This window comes from Plutella xylostella, chromosome 13 (assembly GCF_932276165.1).
Source record: "Plutella xylostella chromosome 13, ilPluXylo3.1, whole genome shotgun sequence".
Taxonomy (NCBI): domain Eukaryota; kingdom Metazoa; phylum Arthropoda; class Insecta; order Lepidoptera; family Plutellidae; genus Plutella; species Plutella xylostella.
This window is the reverse complement of record NC_063993.1, coordinates 1,680,810-1,699,776: the sequence shown is the minus strand read 5'-3', so window position 1 is coordinate 1,699,776 and position 18,967 is coordinate 1,680,810. Positions and strand designations below refer to the sequence as shown.

The following is an 18,967-nucleotide window of genomic DNA, read 5'->3' as shown; positions in this document are numbered from 1 at the left end:
GAACAGCTTTGCAGTGACTGTACAGAAAGTTCCAACAACAATCCTCCATTGTATATAAATAAATAAAAGCCTACCCCTAATCCCATTTTTGATGCTCTGCTCAAGAACGTAAGTATTTCGAAAGTGGAAATCGCCTAAAAATCAATCAGTAAGTAATTAAGAATAAGTGTACACACGGCAACGTTAAATGGTTGGCAGGGCACACTAACGTAGGTAGTGTATGTGTGTGTCAGCGACGTCGACGTAATTATTTAGTTCTGGGCAACCCACACACGGATATTGTAAGCATGTAGTTGTGCCAGTGACAATGATTCATTGTTTTTATGATATGAAGCAAAATTTTGCAAGGCATCGTAATAGATTGAATGGCTCAGTTGGTATGATACAAGAATACAATAATAGGTATGGTGGTTCAAATCCCACTGAACTTACAATATTCCTTTTTTGTTTTTTTTTATAGATTTAATTTATTTTTTAAGATGGTTAATAATAGTATTGTAGTATATACGAATAAAAGCAACACAGAAAGTAAATGAAACAAGTTATTAATTGTTAAAATTACCAAATTTATTCTTGCCGTAACATAAACATTCAAATAGCAGTTTTAAATCATAATAAACATCAGAAAAGGATGGACTGGCTGTTTTACTAAAGTAAATAGGCAAGTCATTAGTTATATGAATCAACATGTTAATTAGCTAGAAATAAGATAACTTATTCCAACCTCAGTAACAATAACATCATTAACACATTGGCTTACCCATAATTGTAAATAATAATAAGTCTTTAACAAAATAACTAAAATCTTATACAAATGGAAAAATAAAAATTACTGAGCTAACCCCAATAATTATAATTTTCACCACTTTTTCGCCATAATGTCTTACGTCCATCCTTGTCTGACTTAAAGGACTTTTCATCACTAAATATCACCACATTGTTGCACCAATCAAAGTTTAAAATAGTCAGTCGCAAAACGCACTCTGTTTCGACGATGCTGATCGTTTAGAGCAATTTTCTTCGTCGGCCTCCGACACCGCAACCCAGCAGCACGCAAGTGAACCCGTACGGTTTGTAGGGATAGATTATGTGTTGTGGCCGTAGAACAGGTGCGGCAGAACGGATCAGCGCTATGTGCAGCTACGATATCTCGATGGCGTGGTGATACTGGTGATGCATCCGTATAGACGACTACTGTCTACATGTCCCGAATCTGCGTATCGGTGAACCCATAATTGAACAGTTCTCCTCTGCAAACAAAAAAAAACAAATACTTAGCTTATACAAATACAAATATTCTAACAGTCAAATAAAATATTTACAATTCTATGTTACTTACCGTTAAACGTCTTGCGATTTCACTAATTGTAATGTTTTGTTCATATAAATACGATTATCTCCGCCTTTTTGAACATGGTTAAGTGACTTTTCATACTGACTGCGAAGAGTAATTAATTAAATTGACAAATCACAAAGTGAATCACTTTGCAGACGCAGAGGTGAATTGTCACTAAAACTAAAAACAAATTTCGTTTATTCATATTGTATGAGGGTAGAATGGTTTTAATTCTCAAATGAAGAACGAATCATATATTTTTGGCGAAGAGAAATAGTCGACAGCTATGCAGCTTGTAGTCATTTGTCAGTTTCAAATATATTAATTTTATACTCAACAGCGTTTAAATTAACGCAAAATTTGAATTAAGTTAAATAAAAATAACCATCCGTGGACTCGAACTCACGACCTATGTGTCATTGTCTAACATTCTACCAATGAGCTACGAAGTGTATAGACACAGGTAGTGAAATTTTGCTTCACATCAATTTTATAACTATTTCACTAACACTACCGGTTGATATTTTTATGTCACAGCTGGTATGCGGGCGTTTGCCTACGCGCAAACTCGTTTGTGCTGTTGTGTGTGTGTGTGGTTTGTTACTGGTATGTAAACCGATTTCTGCGTTTATGCACACATAGACAACGTTAGTGTGCACACATACACTACGTTAGTGTGCCCTGCCGACCATTTGACGTTGCCGTGTGTACATATGTACAAACATACAGACAGGCAAAAGAAAGTTTTATTTTCCTAGGAAGTCTAAATATTTTTTTCATAGTTTTCACCTGTTTAATACTGTACCTTCACTATACCCTGACTCAGTCGGTTAACGTGTGAGCGGAACGGGGCGGGGGCGCGGGGGGGGGGGGGGTTATTTCTTACACCATTATGAAGATGGTTAGTTTCTGCCTTCTTGGCAAGATAATATATATTTGCACCGTAGTTTTTCACGTAGGAAATGAGAGCAGAGTGTTTTGACTACGATATTTAATAGATATTGGAACTCATGAGCAACGATTATGAAATAAGTAGGTAATTTGTATCAATTCAAATATAGGTATAGATATACTGAAACTGAAAATCGTTCTCAAAACAAGTTCGTGATAACCTGCGTACAGACCGGCCCAACGAACGCCTAACGATGGATACTTATCATATATACTACTGCATATCTACATACTGCTGCTAATACTGCATACAGGGCAGATTGCAGCAACGAAGGTGAACGAAACCCGTTCGTTGGCGTTCGTTTGGCCGGTCTGTACGCAGCTATAAGGAGTCTGTTACTCCTGTGTTGGATCCTCGACTCAGGAAGATTCTTAAGTCTTCATTTTGCCCTAAAGATGGTCGTAGCCCCCCGTTTGGTTTGTTTTGCGGCCGGGCTCAAATTGTTTGCACAAAATAAGCCCTAAAACTGAAAAAAAACTCAAAATCAGTCCAATTAAATACTTACATTGAGCGACAGGTTGCTTACAAAAATGTTCATTGTATATTTAAGTATTTCGTATATGGCTTCTTATATGTTTCCTATTTACACATGCCTACCAACACATTGTGTCGACTGTACGATAAAGACAATGGCGTTATTTCCTCCCCCCAGTACCTATCTGATGCAGAGTAAATTACACAGTTTAATTACGAGTGAGAACGTTGGACTGGAATAAATGGTAACGTACCACTTATGCGCTATATTGGTGCATTAGGGGAGTCCAAAACGATTCTTGAGGAGATTTCATCTGTCTTTGAGACTGTTACCTCTGCTTTTCGTATGTGGTGGTTACACGATAAGAGTGCTCGGCATTCGATCCAAGAGCGCTAGGATCACGTATTTACGAGGTGAATCTGAATAGTGACAGTGCTAACCTGGTATTATAATATATATATAGTAGTTCTAAGATATCGTCCTTTTACCTACTGCTAATTTACCCAACACCGACACCACATCCTTGTTCCGAGCAGCAGTCTCGAAGGAAAGAATAAGCCAGATGATTGCCGACCTCCGATAGGAGATGGTACCCAAAGAAGAAGAAGAAGAATTTACCCAGCAACGTGTATCGTGTTTAATATAGAGGGTGTAACAAAAGTGGTATACTAAGCCGAAAATGGTCACTCAGGGGGTCAATCTGAACGTTTACTATACGACATTTCCAAATTCAGTTTTGTATTTACTTAAAGTGTTGAAAAACAGTATTGTAAGTATTTAACTTGATAATTCAGCGTATAGAAATTCCTAGTTCAAGACTTCTAGCGCTAATAAGCTTCCTACAACTTTTACACATAACATACCAAAGCGCCAATGAATTATGCACTCGACAAAGGCAGAAAGACACGAATGAAGTTAAAATAGAGGTTGAATTGAACAATGGCGCATCTATACATAGCAATTTATGTACTGCAAAGGATTCTGGAGTTAAATTATGCACCATAAGTAGGTAGAAACAGTGGGTTTGGATTGTTTTACGGTTCTTAATTCGCCAAGTAAAATAATTTATGTTTAGGCACAGATAGCTAGTTACTTCGTACCTTCGAGGATTATAGCTGGAGGGTATTTATTTTCCTAAGTAGGTGTGTAAGTCGCTAATAATATTAAATTAGGAAATTCATTATTACAATCACATTTGTAAGTATTAGAGTATAACATAACAAACCTGAAACAAAAAAAGACAGAAGGAAAGTATCTCAGTATCATAATCACCTACCTAAGTATATTAGGAAACTTTCAGGCAAAGCTCTAACTTCGTCTAAAGACAGAGCCTAATGCAAAGTCCTTCTAAAATTGGATAGGCGTTCCCAAAGTAATAAAAAAAGTTATTTTTCCGTCCAAGTTACAACATTAGCGGCAACTGCAATTTACCTATCCAAGTTTAATCCTGAGTTCGGTCGCCATCCAATTGGTTCTCGGTTTATTAATTTCACAAACCAACGTTCGCCGAAGTTATCAAAAAGTTTAATTTTGACTCTTCGTAGGTGAAAGAGAAGTGTGTATCTAATTATTGTGTAAGTACTTATTAAATTTCATAATCCTACATACTACTAATACACCTTAAGGTGAACGTTTTTGTGAGTGTGTATGTTTGTTACTTCTTCACGTCAAAACGGCTGAACTCATTGTAATGAAATTTGGTATTGAGTTAGCTGACATCCTGAATTAAGATATAATTATAGGCTATTCCTACGGGAAAACTTTTTAAGGCGTAGTAAAGCTCACGGGAACAGCTAAATACTAATAAAAAAAACTAAACAAAAAAATATATACCTATTTAGTTTTATCCTACTAGCTTCCGAAAAGTCAGAGCAGCAACCGAAAAGAAACAAAGAGCAGTTTTCCCATTTTGCCTAAATATTTATGATATGCTAACTCGTTCATATCCTCCGTTCCCTGGCCTTCATTTTCGCCCGAGTTCAGTTATTTTATAACAATATATTTATTTAACACCAACACGTATGGTGATAATGTGCCACTTTGAGGTAAGATGATAATAAATGAACCCTAAATCTGCCCTCTTATTTTCTGCTCGTTTATCGCGGGGGATTTTTATGACGACCCCTTTCATCAAGGGCCGTTTTACGCGCCAAAAATGGAGCGGCCATTTTGTTAACTAGAGCCATCTAGCGGCAACAGCATAAACTTATAAGTCTGTATCATTCTGTATACTGGTATATAGGGGCGGAATTTTGGAAAATAAGTGATTCTATTTCGGATAGGGTGCGTCCGGTTTTGTGATTATTAATTAATAATGCATTAATTTGTGAGAGATCTTTCTACCCACTTCTCACTGTTTAAAGGTGTGTCAGGTGTTTCAGTCATGACTTTGGCATTTTCCTTACAATAATAACTTTTTATTTAACGTCGTTGTTGAGGAAAAGGCTATCTATAAAATAGTAGTTAATATAGTCATGTATTTATAAAGTCAATGTGCAAAAAAGGAAAATAAATAATAAGACTAACCTTTCAGGAACTGCTGTCCGGCCAGGCATCTCCTCTTCAGTTTACCCCTCGTTCTTCAACATGTTGATGTATTGAGGATCCTTGCACAGAGAAAGTGAAACAGTATCCTTTGGCGCGGCATAGGGCTACAGGATAGTGTAGGGTATACGTGGCGGATTGAAGTGCTTCTAAGCACAGAGTAAAATAACCTCACCAACGATAACCCCCGAAATTCAACACTCGCGAAACATGGAACGGCTGAACAGATTTTGATAAAATATGGTTAAGAAACTGCAATATCCATTATTGCATGATAATTAAATTACTGGATAGAGTACGTTGGGTAGTTACAAAAATGTGTGTACCTGTCTGTCAGCTGTTTGTGTGTGAATACTGTTGGAGTCATAGACATAGGTCATAGCGGTCTTCATACTTCGTGTGTGTGTGTGTGTTCATACACTGCAGAGCCAACACACCCCGATCATGTTATCTTAAAAGGATATACTTACGTTAAACGTACATAATTTTATAGTATAGTAAAATGAATTATTATACTCGGCTTTACAGTAGGTAAACAAATTAAATAGTTTTTTTATATTAAATCCTATTTTATTAACACTCAAATTCAATAATGAAGTGCTTAAATAAAAACATATTTTTTACTTAGGTGTTGCTAATTGTATCCAACAAATAATTAAATAATCACTGTATTAAAACACATTCACTCACATCTTATGTATAATATTGCTTCGAAGCAGCTTCTTATTTGAACAGGAAGCTGAAACAATGAAAACAACAAAACGTTAAACATTTTAAGTTATGTCCATAGGAAGAAAAATAGCTACAACAAGCTTTTACATTAAGTTTCTCGTTAGTACACTTATAGAGTCCGACAACGCTAACTTTACAACGGATAAAAGTTGGAAAGTTACACTTTACCTGGTAGGTATCCCTAAATTAATAAAGAATAGGAAATATCGCTAACACTAGGCAAAAAAATGCTTTGTAAAATCTGGCACTTCTTTCTCTTGCAAAATTAGCGTCGTCTCTCTAGTTACCTACACATACATTTATGCAAAAATTAACCATCCCTATCGCTCGCCTAATCTATAATCAAATGAACGAACGAAATAAACAAATGAACGAAACATTGATACCGACTCTGAAAAATTAATTTCGGTGCCTTCAGAACCACTTCTCACTAAAACCCTATTCGCTCACCTGTAAGGATACCCCTGCGTCTTATCCCGGAACACGGACAGCAGCAGCGAGAAGAACACGCACACCAGCACCAGCCCCACCACGGCGGTGAAGCGGCGGCTCTTGCCGTCGGCTGTAGGTCGCTGGTCCCCGCGCGCGCCGCCCGCCGCCTCGATCATCAGGATCATGCCTACTACTACTGCGCCGTCTGGAGGTGCGGTTCAGGAAGTTATGGTGATAGAATAGAATAACTAGATGCCAAATAAAGCACACACAGATGAACTAAGAATGGTTAGAGGATACTTCTGTTTTGAAGTTGAGATGCCATTACGTAATAGGAGTAGAAAGGAGTGTATACCGACAGAGCAACGTACCCTTGTTTCTTAGTTGCGTTGAGCGGATTTAACATAGTTACATCGGACAGAAAGCCTTCGCCTGCTATACATCAATATATAGTTTTCCAAATTCACAGCATAGCAGCTATTGGACCAGAAGAATTTATAAAAAATAAACTGACTTTACAGTGTAGTGTTTTTAAAAGGATACTCAAAAGAGCAACAATGTAGCTCTCCAGCACATATTGACCGTGGGAGCCGCCGTTAATATACACCGGTCCGTTCCGTCCCTTGTGGAAGAACGGTGGCCCTCGGATCTGGTTCCACATCTGTCCGGAGACCATCGCGAAGCAGAAGAACACGGCGATGATGGCCCACATCTGCTTGTTGTAGAGGAACTCCAGGTTGTTGCGGCGGATGTACAGGAACCCGCCAGTTAGGATGAAGAGAAGGGCGAAGGCAAACGCTCCGGAGTAGTTTGGTGGACGGAATACTCGGATCTGAAAGTTTTTTTTAATTGCTTTTATAATTTTTTTTTTTTTTTCAAAGGTTTCACTCGAGATAACCAGGTACTTATGGGGTGTAAGAACCTGAACCTACACAGCACAGAGAATAGAATAGAATTATTTTGCAAACATGACATGTCATCAGCCTATGTCAACCCACTGCAACCCCCATGTGATTAGTAGGTTATACTATGAGTAGTTATGTTGAGAGAATTTGGTTTAAGCCCTTATAATATAAATCAAGGACATAGAAAAAAGTTAATGATTTCTCAAGTGGAGACCACAAATGTGTTTGACTTTACACAAAGCAAGCAGTAGTGGCTGTATGAGCAAGGCCAAGGACAGTGTTGTAACGTTCCTAGCGAGAGGCATATGTCTAGCAGTGGATGATGAGGAGCTGATGGTAAAATCAGACAAATTGGTGAACCTAAGTTAGTAAACCAAGGTCTGTTACTTCTTTAACTTTGTTGAATGAAATATGATGATGAATAAATTATGCTTGCCTTGACATTAAATGCATACAATTATTTTATATCTGATTGGAAAATAGGTTTCCTGTGCATTGTACATCTGACAATGACACTATAAATAAACTAAGTACAGGACAGATGCAATTGAAGATTTGAAGATTCCAGATTCTAGCTCCATTATTATAAAGAAATATGTAGTTTTGAAAACCTATAAATAATCTCTTTACTTAAGGTTATCAATTCATCATCATCATCATATAAAAAAGGTGGAAAGTGGAGAAGTGGTTTCTATGTATCTCTATGGGACACAACACACACCAAATTCATTTTTAAAAAAACATCCATCCATCATCCATACTTAACCTATTTTCATCTTAGCAATGTTAGTAGAATGATATTTACCTGCACATCAGTTCTGTCCTGGATCCACTTGGCCATGGACTCGGCCTGCACTCCGCGTTCGAAGTCCATGGAGTCTGAGGGCTTGGGCTTGCCCTTGGCCGGGAAATGTCTGATCACTGGTGCTGAGTTCAACCTCAACTGAAACATTGAAGGAAGACATATTTATAAGATATATTGTTTCATTTATTTTACTATTTTTATATGCTAAGGGCTATTAGGAAACTTGTGGGATCAGCTACATGCATACCTTTTTGCCAATCTAATATATATTAGAAATTATTATGTTATAGAATAAATACATTCAGGTCTATTTGATAACATTGGAAATTTGAAGTTGGATTTGATAAGATGCAAAAATCTTATTAAGCTGACTGTACTTACTAGTGATGTAACGAATATTCGCATTCGCATTCGCATTAGCGAATATTCGCACTTTTTTGGATATTCGCATTCGCATTCGCATTCGCAAAATTTTGTGCGAATTTTTGCGAATATCAATAGGTACTTTTTAGAAAAAAACTATTTGAAAATAATGGTTAAAAAAGGTTAGCAAAGTCAAAATCTATTCGTCTATAAGTAGGTAAGTAATCTTTTTATTACAAGTCACTATCTTAATCACATTACAAGTCTTACTACTTTATCATATTTATTTACTTTCGAAAATGAAACATTAGATATAGGTAGTTAATAGTTTCAAAAGACCTAAACTTATGTTTACTCTTTAAACAATCAAAAAGCGTATTTTGACAAAATAATGTCACAGCAAGACAGCCATAGATTTAAATAAGGTACGTGCGCCAAAGATGGCCCTATTCCTAAAATGGCCCACTTACAAAAGTTAACCTTCTAAACGCTCGGATAAGTTGAAAACGATTTACAACCTAATGTTTACATACTTTTTAGTAGTGTTATTTTGCTTTTTATTATTTCTTTAAAATAACAAACTTATTTCGTTTTTTTTCCGATACAGACTTTCGTAGGTCCAAGGGCATTCTGAAGAAGCTTAGCGTTGTTTGTATTCTTTGTTGATTTTCATTCAATTTAATTAGTTCTTGTCGCCGTGAAAAGTTCCTATGAAGGCCCACCACACGCGTTACCAAGATGGCCCGGGCCTTACAGGACTATACAATATCATGTTTTCTTTGGAACATGAAAGAGACAATGAGTGATTACGGCTATATTTTTATTATTATGTTATATTCAAACACTGAAACTAAACTTTAAGCGTAGTTACGGTCTCTTAAGTACCTACTTTCCAGTTTAAACACTTATAAAATAAATAAAAATTCCAAAATACAATTTTTTTTATAAACCTATTAAAACCCACCAAAATATTGAAGCATTGTTTTTATTTTTGAGAATTTGTAAAAAAAACTTATTTTTATTTTAAAAAATTGTTAGGATAACAGAAGAACCTTTTAATTATTTTAATATCATTACAGACTTTTGTATTGAAGGTAGATTTAGTTTTGCTCAGCCTAAGATAGCCCACCGTACTATTACGCCCAAAAACGATGGTAAGTAATTGACTAATTAACAAAGAAGCTCATATTTTTTTAAAGTTTTAAGTAAAAACTTTTTTTTTGTTTTGATAGAATTTATAAATTACTTGATTATTATCGGGCCATGATAAGTGCCTATGTTCCTAAGAACCCTTCCCTTCCCTAAGGCCCACATTAGAGGTTTTCGAAAATGATAGTTTCCGTAAAGAAGTTTGATTTAATCTGATGATTTATTTGTTGATAAATATTTAAACATAAATGGAGAATATGTTAATCAAGTTTATTTTGTTAAATTGTTTTTAATTTTTTATTTATTTAATTATTGCAAAAAATGGGTTTACCTTACGTTTAAATGTTTCGTGTAAGTCGCCCTCAGAACAGTTACAGGATAGGTTAAGATGTCGTAACGGTTACGGAGCGAAATAAAGTGTAAGTGTTCAAAAAAAAACTGCGACTAGTATTGGATAGTCTGATTCGGAATGCGCCTCAGTACCTCATTCAGTTCTATAGACTGCCACCAAACCATACAAATGACGCCAAATTTTTACACAAACTGAATATTCGCATTCGCATTCGCGAATGTCGATATCAGATATTCGCATTCGCATTCGCATTCGCGAATGTCCAAAAACACACATTCGTTACATCACTAGTACTTACTAAACAAAGTACTCAAACTACGAATAAGAATAGCTGATTTAGATTTTATTCATATAAAAAATACCATTATAATAGCACTTACCATTTGGAAGACATCAGACCCTTCATCAAAGTCCACAATACCGAAGAACAGTTTGTCATTGAATCCTGGGGAATACCGGTACGAGTTGGCGACAATCATGAACTCGTCGTACACGTACTGACAGATGGCGCAGCGCCGCGCGGGCGCCATGGCCGTGAACATCACTATGAAGGAGTAGTCTCTCGGAGCGGCCTTCACCAGTTCTTTGAACCTACTCAGGTTCAGGTTTATCACTGACTTCTTAGCTGTTAGGTCTTTCAGCTGCTGCAGCTTCTCTTCTAGCTGTAACGTGGAAACGTTTTCATAAGTAACGAGTGGTGTAAGGTGAGGTTAATTAATTAGGAAAGATAACAAGCAATTTATGAACGAAACGCCGGCTTATAAAGTTTTGCAACTGACTTGTGTAAGCAAATACATACCCCTTTCGCTCGGCTCTGTGCTTCTCCTCCATAGTAGGTAAGGAGGACAAGAAATAAAAGTAAACACTTTAATTTCATATTGATGGAGTAATGTTTAAATCTATTTTTTTGCCAACACAACACAAATTGCACAAAATATCCAAAACACAACGAACTGACAATTGACTGACGTTGATGACGTTCGTTTGACATTCAATCTAAGTGTCAAAGACAAAAACCACGTCACCAGCCACTATTTACAAACTATTCTGTGGGTATCATTGACTGAACTTTGAGTGAACCACGCCACGACATTATTATTTTGAGCAGTACGTGACTGCTGTGTTTAGGCCTAAGCTAAGCCATTTGCCATTTTGTGGTTATGGCATGGAAGTAATAAATTACTTAGTACCACAAAGCAAATACATATTGTATGTTGTACATATGTTTGTTGTTTGTATTTGCTTTGTGCTTAATACCTACTTATTACTTCCATGGGTTATGGCACTCAGCACTCAATGGGTCTACTTGTACCTAAGGACTTTGTTTAAGTCCTTGCTTGTACCCTCAGAGTACCTTACTTGTACTTTGTACAGTAAGGGGCAGATAAACCTGACCCCTCTCAGAAGCATTGTTACTATAGGAGGGGGGTCAGGTTTCTCTGCACCTGACCGTACCTGTGCTCTGATTGTCAAATTACGCGCTGTATTCTGTAAATTCTAAAAACACAACTAATCTCGAATAAAATATTAAAGGAGTTGAATAATAACATATGTTTATTTTCAACACAAACATTTTTGAAATAAAATTAGGAAGGTAAAAGTTATTCACATATTATTGGACATTCATTTCATTCCACCAATCCCACACAGAATATCACTTTTCTATTTAGTCTGTGAGTTTTCTAATTATTTATTTACCGTGGCAACACTAACCTTATATCGAAAAAGCGTCTTTTTAATTATTTTATTATGTACTTACAATGTTTTACAGCATTTGGTATATAATATAAGATCTAAATATATTTTTTTGTTTTTTCATTATTATTAATGCTAGTAATAAGCCCTTTTCTAGAATAAAAAAATAATTAAAAGTTATAAAATGACCATCTGAGCATGCGCAGTACCAATTTACTGGCCAGCGATCCACGTCAATGATATACGTCACAATGCTACAAAATTTCTAGCTCAGGATTGGCCGCGCATGTCGGAAATGACAAATCAAAGCCAATGAGAAGTTAGAGCTTATCGAGCACTGCCTTGAACATCAATCGTCATATGACCCATTCTACCGAGTCGGCAAAAGTTGAGCGATTTTTGTCTGTGCTAAAGTAGTTCCGTGGAGTGAGTGTGTGCAGATAGTCATCACAGTTTTTGGGACCTGTAACTACCCTACAAAACAAATCCAAAATGTCGGCTGAGAACCCAATCTATGGACCCTTCTTTGGAGTTATGGGGGCGGCGTCTGCCATCATCTTCAGTGGTATGCATTCCATGTTCTTGTCGTTTGTGCTGTTGGAAATGGCTGTCTGGCTGGTTATCGATCTGTCGGATCGGCCACCGGACTCATTGGTATCACGCTTCATAGCAATGTTTTGGTGCATGTTATGTGGGCTGAATGATGAATTTCAACGAAAACGTGAAACTAGCAATGTTATTTTCGGCATCCTAAATATAGGAATAGCCGCTGCGAGCCACTACATACATACTATGACATCTATAGAAGCAGAAATCAATGACATCTAAAATGTGTTGGCGATGAACTAGATTTTGGGGCGTTGTTCGCAGTGATTTATGATATGAAGCTGTTTCAGCTGGAAAGTACTCACGATTGTTCAATAAATGGACATGACTCAGAAAGAATCCTTGCTTTAATCATGTGACTAACATAAGTTCGTAAGTTGGTACTACTGAATCCTTTTACTTGACTTCATACATTCAATGTAATTTATAGGCTCTGATTAAAAGCCATACTGCAGTATATCAAATGCCCAATTTAGCATATTAGCAATGAAGCTGTGTTATCCTGATGATCCATTCCATTTCACTTTTATTGTATGGGTACCCAGTCCCTCATAAGATCCTCCATGTAAGTCAAATGCAGTAACTTGAATCACAAGACCTCATTGTATTCTGAAGCACTTGTAACATCAATAATTTCAGTGACTGACACCATAGTCATTATAGTTCATAATCAATGCTGAACAAAATACTGTTCAGCCTTAGTTGGTGGGTAACCTATCAGTTCAATAACCCAATTTCTATAAATAATGAGGGGTTTTCCAGCCCCTGAACTTGACTCACATGATCAGCTGATGACAGGTCATGTGACCTAGCATCATGCCTCTATAACCTATTGACTCAAACAATCTTACTTCTCCAAATATTAGCCTTCTAGTTCTTTATTAGGAACACTATTACAGAACTTATAGTCAATGATTATTGATGTATTAGACTAGCTTTTGAGGTATAGCAGCTCCAGGGTTCCTTGTATTTTATGCAAAATTACAGGATCATGAATGAACATAGTCTTCCCCATAGCATCTTTATTGTGTGTATCTTTCTATAATTTTGCTTAAGTTTACTTATTTAAATCTAGGGTTTTAAATCTAGTTTGAAGTAGAAACTATATTAATATCTACACTCCACACAAACAATTTCATATCAAATACATTCATTTCATTGATATGTACTGTACACACTACATTTTATTATCTACAGTACCTGTATTAAAATGGCTTTAATCTTGATAAAGTTAAGTAAAATATTTAGTCATTGTACCTACATCTGCTACACTGAATGATAAAGATTTTGTAATGTTGCAAATTGAGAGGTATGTGAGAAAGATAGTTCATATTACTATGACAGCCTATAGCCCTCCCAATACCAGGCTCATATAACTACTGTTACATATAAACCTTCTCCACATTTAGGGGGCTATGCCATTATAGAATAGGTGTAATATTCTATGCATAACAGATAGCCATAGATGATCTGTCTAGCTAGAACACACCCTGGGAGTAGAGTCGTCAAAAACATTACTTACAGAAACTTCTACACATTATGTACTATCAAACATCCTGCTAGATATACACTAACAATAGTATCAGAGTTATGATCTGATGATCATTATTATTATTTCTTTTCATATTATGCTGTGATTGCGCCACAAAATCTCCATCTTTGCCTAGACAATTTGATTTGTCTACTAAGCATAAGCAATTACTATTTCCAAGAGACCATATTAGGCATTCATGCAATTAACAAAACCATGACTTAATATCTTATTACTGTCTATTCCAGCCCTGGGAGCCGCTTATGGAACGGCCAAGTCCGGCACGGGTATCGCCGCCATGTCGGTGATGAGGCCCGAGCTCATCATGAAGTCCATCATCCCCGTGGTCATGGCTGGTATCATTGCCATCTACGGGCTCGTGGTGGCTGTCCTGATCGCCGGTTCCCTGGACTCCCCGGCTAACTACACCCTCTACAGGTAATTATTCATTTGATTTGCCTTATTTACCTATTCTTAGGTGAGGAAGCCAGAGTGTCATGGATGTAGCTATGACTAGCAGTAGTTGTTTGTGATGATGATGATCACGTATTTTTAGGGCATACCATTGGTTCTAAATTATTGTATTTGTACCTGAACACATGCTTATGATCAACTTGTAGAAACTGAATTGATAGCATATCAAGATGTAGACATCTTGTTACATCTAAATCATCATGCTACAAAATAAGTCAAGGTTTAATATTTCATAGATAATTTGAGATACATTTTATCTGAATGTTAATACAACCACTATCAATCACAAGCTGATAAGATCTCTGCAGTGACACTGTGTTAGTTTAGTTGTCACTGAAATAGCATGATTTCTAAAATTACGTAACTTTGCTGTTTTTATGTCATTACTCTTTCAAGGCCTACAATTTCCTGGCTATTATTTATGCTGAATATCTTTGGAACAGTTATGAGAAACATCTAGTTTAGTCTACCTTTTTATATGTATAGTTACAATCTTATATCTGGAATATGTTGCATATATGCAACTTATGCTGTTTACTTTATTGATATAATTACCATGTTTAAACATCTGCAACGGCATCTGGTTTCAGAATTAACAATGCACATTGAAAATGTACTTTCTGTACCAAATATAATATTAAGTGCATTAACTTACTGCCAAAATTAACAGACCCTTTTCTGAATTAAGTATAACATGTGTATGTTTGTCTATTCCAGAGGGTTCATCCACCTGGGCGCGGGTCTGGCCGTCGGGTTCTCGGGTCTGGCCGCCGGGTTCGCCATCGGCATTGTGGGAGACGCCGGTGTCCGTGGAACAGCGCAACAGCCCAGATTATTCGTCGGAATGATTCTTATCCTCATTTTCGCCGAAGTATTGGGTCTCTACGGTCTCATCGTCGCCATCTACCTTTACACGAAACAGTAAACATCTGCACAGCACACTCGCCCGCCGCGTGCCCCGGGGTCCTACGGCCGCTTCGAATCTGCTCATCGCACAGGGAGTCGTCGCCGGTAGCCGCCTGCTGTAGCACCCCGGGACACCTCCTTCTTGTATAGTAAATCTTGTTGAGTACTTGAACGTTAATCATTTATACGTGGCCGCTATAGCTCCGCCGGCGCCGCCTCGATGCTGCGGCCGCGCCGTGCTTGAGCCGCGGCCTCTATAAATTGTTTTTCTATTTCCATTTTACAGAAATGATTACAGTGTTCAATACATTATACCAACAGCTACCGAGCGATGACAGCATAATTTATTAATGTTTAATTTATTATCGCCGGCTCATTTCAAATTTATCGGTGACAAGAACACCTTTGTTACTCGTACCGACATATCAGATTTTAATTTGCGTTGTATCCCTCGCGGACGATGTTCATTCTATCTGACGATCACGATATCACTTAGATTATTTTAGCGTTAAGGCGGAACTAATGTACAGTTAGAGTAGAAATTTAAGTCCAAACAATTTATTCTTAATAATTAATGAATGAATGTTCCGTTGACCCAATGGTACTGTGTACCGCGCAATCTCTGATTCAGAATGTTAAACCTGGCTTGTTGCTACGATCTATAGCTATGATATTATGGCTTTGAGTGTTATAGTGGACGCATGTATCCGTATTACTTCTGTCAGTGCTCCCCAGGGAAGCAAGTCACAAACATTGTATTGCCAGGAATCAGTAAATAAACATGATTTGTACATTCCATATTATTTTGTTTCTACTTTACTGTTTGCGTTTTATTTTCCTCGTCGATTTTATATGAACTAATTGATTTTAAAGCTTATAATATTAACCGTGGTCCTATGCATATAATGTAAGGGAGCCACAATATTTAATCAGCATACTTTTCTGACAACTTATACCTAAATGTGAACTATAAGTATATACTATTTAAATATATTATGTATACTCGGGCCTGTTTCTCGAAGCTACACTAGTTGCATTACTCTGAACTCTCTCACATTGTCAGGTAGTATGTTGTCACGTTGTCAGTATTGATACAAGTTAAGTTACCTGTAGAGTTAAGTAATAAGTACACGTTAGTGTAATTTCGTAAGACAGGCTCTCCTATAGTCGAAATGATGTTTGAATGAATATATAAATTGGTAAGTAAAATACATTAGGTAAATTGTATTTTATTTTAGGTTTAATGTTAGAGATGATGTTATAATCTTTTGGTGTTATTGAATGAATTGTGTTAATAAAATATTTTGAAAACAATTACGTAAATTATGAATTTGACAGTGTTTCAGTTTTATCCATTAAATAACTATAAATAATTACACATAGGATTTCAGCTACTAGGTTTAGGTAGTTACAAATTTAATGAGGATAATCCAAAATAGCAGATTGGCTAAGTCGTACGTAAGTATTCAAAAATAAAAATTCGACGCAAAGCGGCGGCGATGATTATATTTATGCGGAGACCTCAATTAATAGCGCATCATACTCTATTTCCGCGGTAACCATTCAATATAATTATTAGTGTCAAGGACACTGCCTAGGTCTTTGGGTAAATCGTGGGTAACTGCTTGTACTTGTATGTAACGATTCCCAATCTCATCTGCATGGAGAGTGCGAGTTTTTGCACCGGTCGACTAGTGGCCAATAAACGCGGAGTTGTATATCGCGGGAGAGTCGCCACCTAACGGTTTACGCGCTGCACTAGTTCTGCTAGATTAATCTGAAAAGCCTACACCTGGCCCGGTACATCTATAACAGCTTAGGTACTAACTATGTATCAATATGAAAGTAAGCAAGTCGGTTACTGTTATCGGTAAGTACATACCTACTTTTGCAAACTGGCAGTTAAACAAATAGGTATAGTTAGCGAATCCAACCACTTGGCTCAGATCAGGATCTCCTTCACAAGCGCCTGATTTGTATTTTTTTTGCAAAATCAGTAGGTAATTCAATTATCAGGCGCTGGAAACTGAAAACAACTGTATGTACCTACAATACAATGTAGTTGTAGAGTGTAAGGTCTTGTTTTAGTTTTCGGTTCTGATAAGGTGATTTTTTTCGGCTTGTAGGATTTTCATTATGACCGATCGAGCAATGAGGTGTATCGCGCGGAGCTAGTGCTGCGTGTGTACCACTAGGTGGCGACTCTCCCACGCCCTATACAAATTCAGGTTTCACGCCGACGACGCAGCCACTGTCTTCTCAAACGGTGTAAAAACTCGCACTCGGCATACTGAATGTTAATATACCACATCACATTCCTTATAATCTATGTAGTATTAATATGTATTTATTTAGCTATGGGGAATATCTCTCTGGGAATAGGCTGTTTGAGCCACAAACCTTTGCCACGTCGCGTAGCGGTAAAGAAAACAGAAGAAAGAGAACAATATTAAATTTAAGAAAATAGTTTTTTTTGCGCCATTGGAAAACTCTGCAAAATAATGTACAGTGAAACCTGGTTAAGTGGGACCTGGATAAATGAGAAACCTCCATAGCTAAAACTCATGCTGAGGTCCCAACACTTTCGCACTGAATTACCTCTGTTAGTGGGACGAGGTAAGCCTCTATAACTGGGATTTGTTCTTTCGATTTATCATCATACATAGTTACCTCTATAACTGAGACAGCGAGTAAATTTTATATGCATAAACCTCTGTAACTGAGATTACATTTTTTGTTTTACTCATTCTTATTCTACCCACAAATTCCACACGTAATTCCAAGTACGTAAGTGCAAATTTTGAGCTTCAGTTCAGTTCAATGTATTTATTAATGAATAACCTTCAGTTTTAATTTCGCTTTACTCTCATACAGAAGTATAAATTTGAAAAATGCCAAAACGAAAGCTACAATCGTTATCATTACCTACGTGAAAAACTGAAGTTAATATCCGTTTATGAAAGAGGGAAGACACGCGAAGAAGGTTGTTAAATATAATTTTACCTTAAAAATTATATATTAATTATAATTTTACCTTTATAACTGAAATAACCTGTATTCTCACCTCTATTAATGGAACCCTCTGTAAATGAGACAGATATTTATTTATACCTGTATATCTGAGACACTGGGTAAGTGGAATACCTCTTTAAGTGAAACGATATTGCAGGACCCTTGAAGTCTCACTTAACCAGGTTTCACTGTAGTTGCAAATTATGAATAATAAAATAAAATAAAGTGCGTGATGAGTGCGGTAATGATTAATATGTTTGTGATTAGATAAGCTGAGTTGGTTAAGAAGTTGAACTAAGTTTGCAAAACGGACATTGGGGGCTTTAGGGTACTCACCCTGGGGGTGAGTTATAAAAGTAGGAATAAAATGTAATTTAGGTAAGTACTATATCTTATTCATCTAATTACTACTCATTAATACTTTATGTTGTATTTCCTCTACAAATCTCAGGAGACGGGATCACGGGACATAGGTACTTATTGGAGGTCCATCGAATAATTTTGAAGATGGATATTTAATGTTCTTTAATAACTAGGTACTTATGCGTAACCATTTTGTTAAGTTTAAAAGCAGCATCATGGAAGTAGAAAAAAAGGCGGAAGGAATCTCGCCTACTAAAACACTGAGGCACCACATGAGGTGACGTGATTGGCGCGCGGCGGCAAACTGACTTTACTTTGAGTGTGAATGTGTAGGT

The 18,967-nt window shown here is 36.8% G+C and overlaps 2 protein-coding genes across 2 annotated transcripts; one reads left to right on the top strand and one right to left on the bottom strand.

Moving 5' to 3' along the window:
* Positions 1 to 5,913: 5,913 nt before the first annotated feature.
* On the bottom strand, positions 5,914 to 11,011 carry LOC105390387 (tumor suppressor candidate 3). Its single transcript, XM_048625142.1, has 6 exons — positions 10,845 to 11,011; positions 10,426 to 10,707; positions 8,182 to 8,319; positions 7,015 to 7,303; positions 6,490 to 6,676; positions 5,914 to 6,046 (listed from the first exon to the last, which is right to left on the bottom strand). Exons 1-6 carry the CDS (start codon positions 10,920 to 10,922, stop codon positions 6,031 to 6,033), a joined length of 990 nt encoding a protein of 329 aa, XP_048481099.1. The 5' UTR covers positions 10,923 to 11,011; the 3' UTR covers positions 5,914 to 6,030.
* A 1,083-nt stretch (positions 11,012 to 12,094) lies between these two features.
* On the top strand, positions 12,095 to 16,076 carry LOC105390396 (V-type proton ATPase 16 kDa proteolipid subunit c). Its single transcript, XM_011561700.3, has 3 exons — positions 12,095 to 12,305; positions 14,126 to 14,315; positions 15,069 to 16,076. The coding sequence occupies exons 1-3, from the start codon at positions 12,233 to 12,235 to the stop codon at positions 15,274 to 15,276; spliced, it is 471 nt and encodes a 156-aa protein (XP_011560002.1). The 5' UTR covers positions 12,095 to 12,232; the 3' UTR covers positions 15,277 to 16,076.
* The last annotated feature ends 2,891 nt before the right edge of the window (positions 16,077 to 18,967 follow it).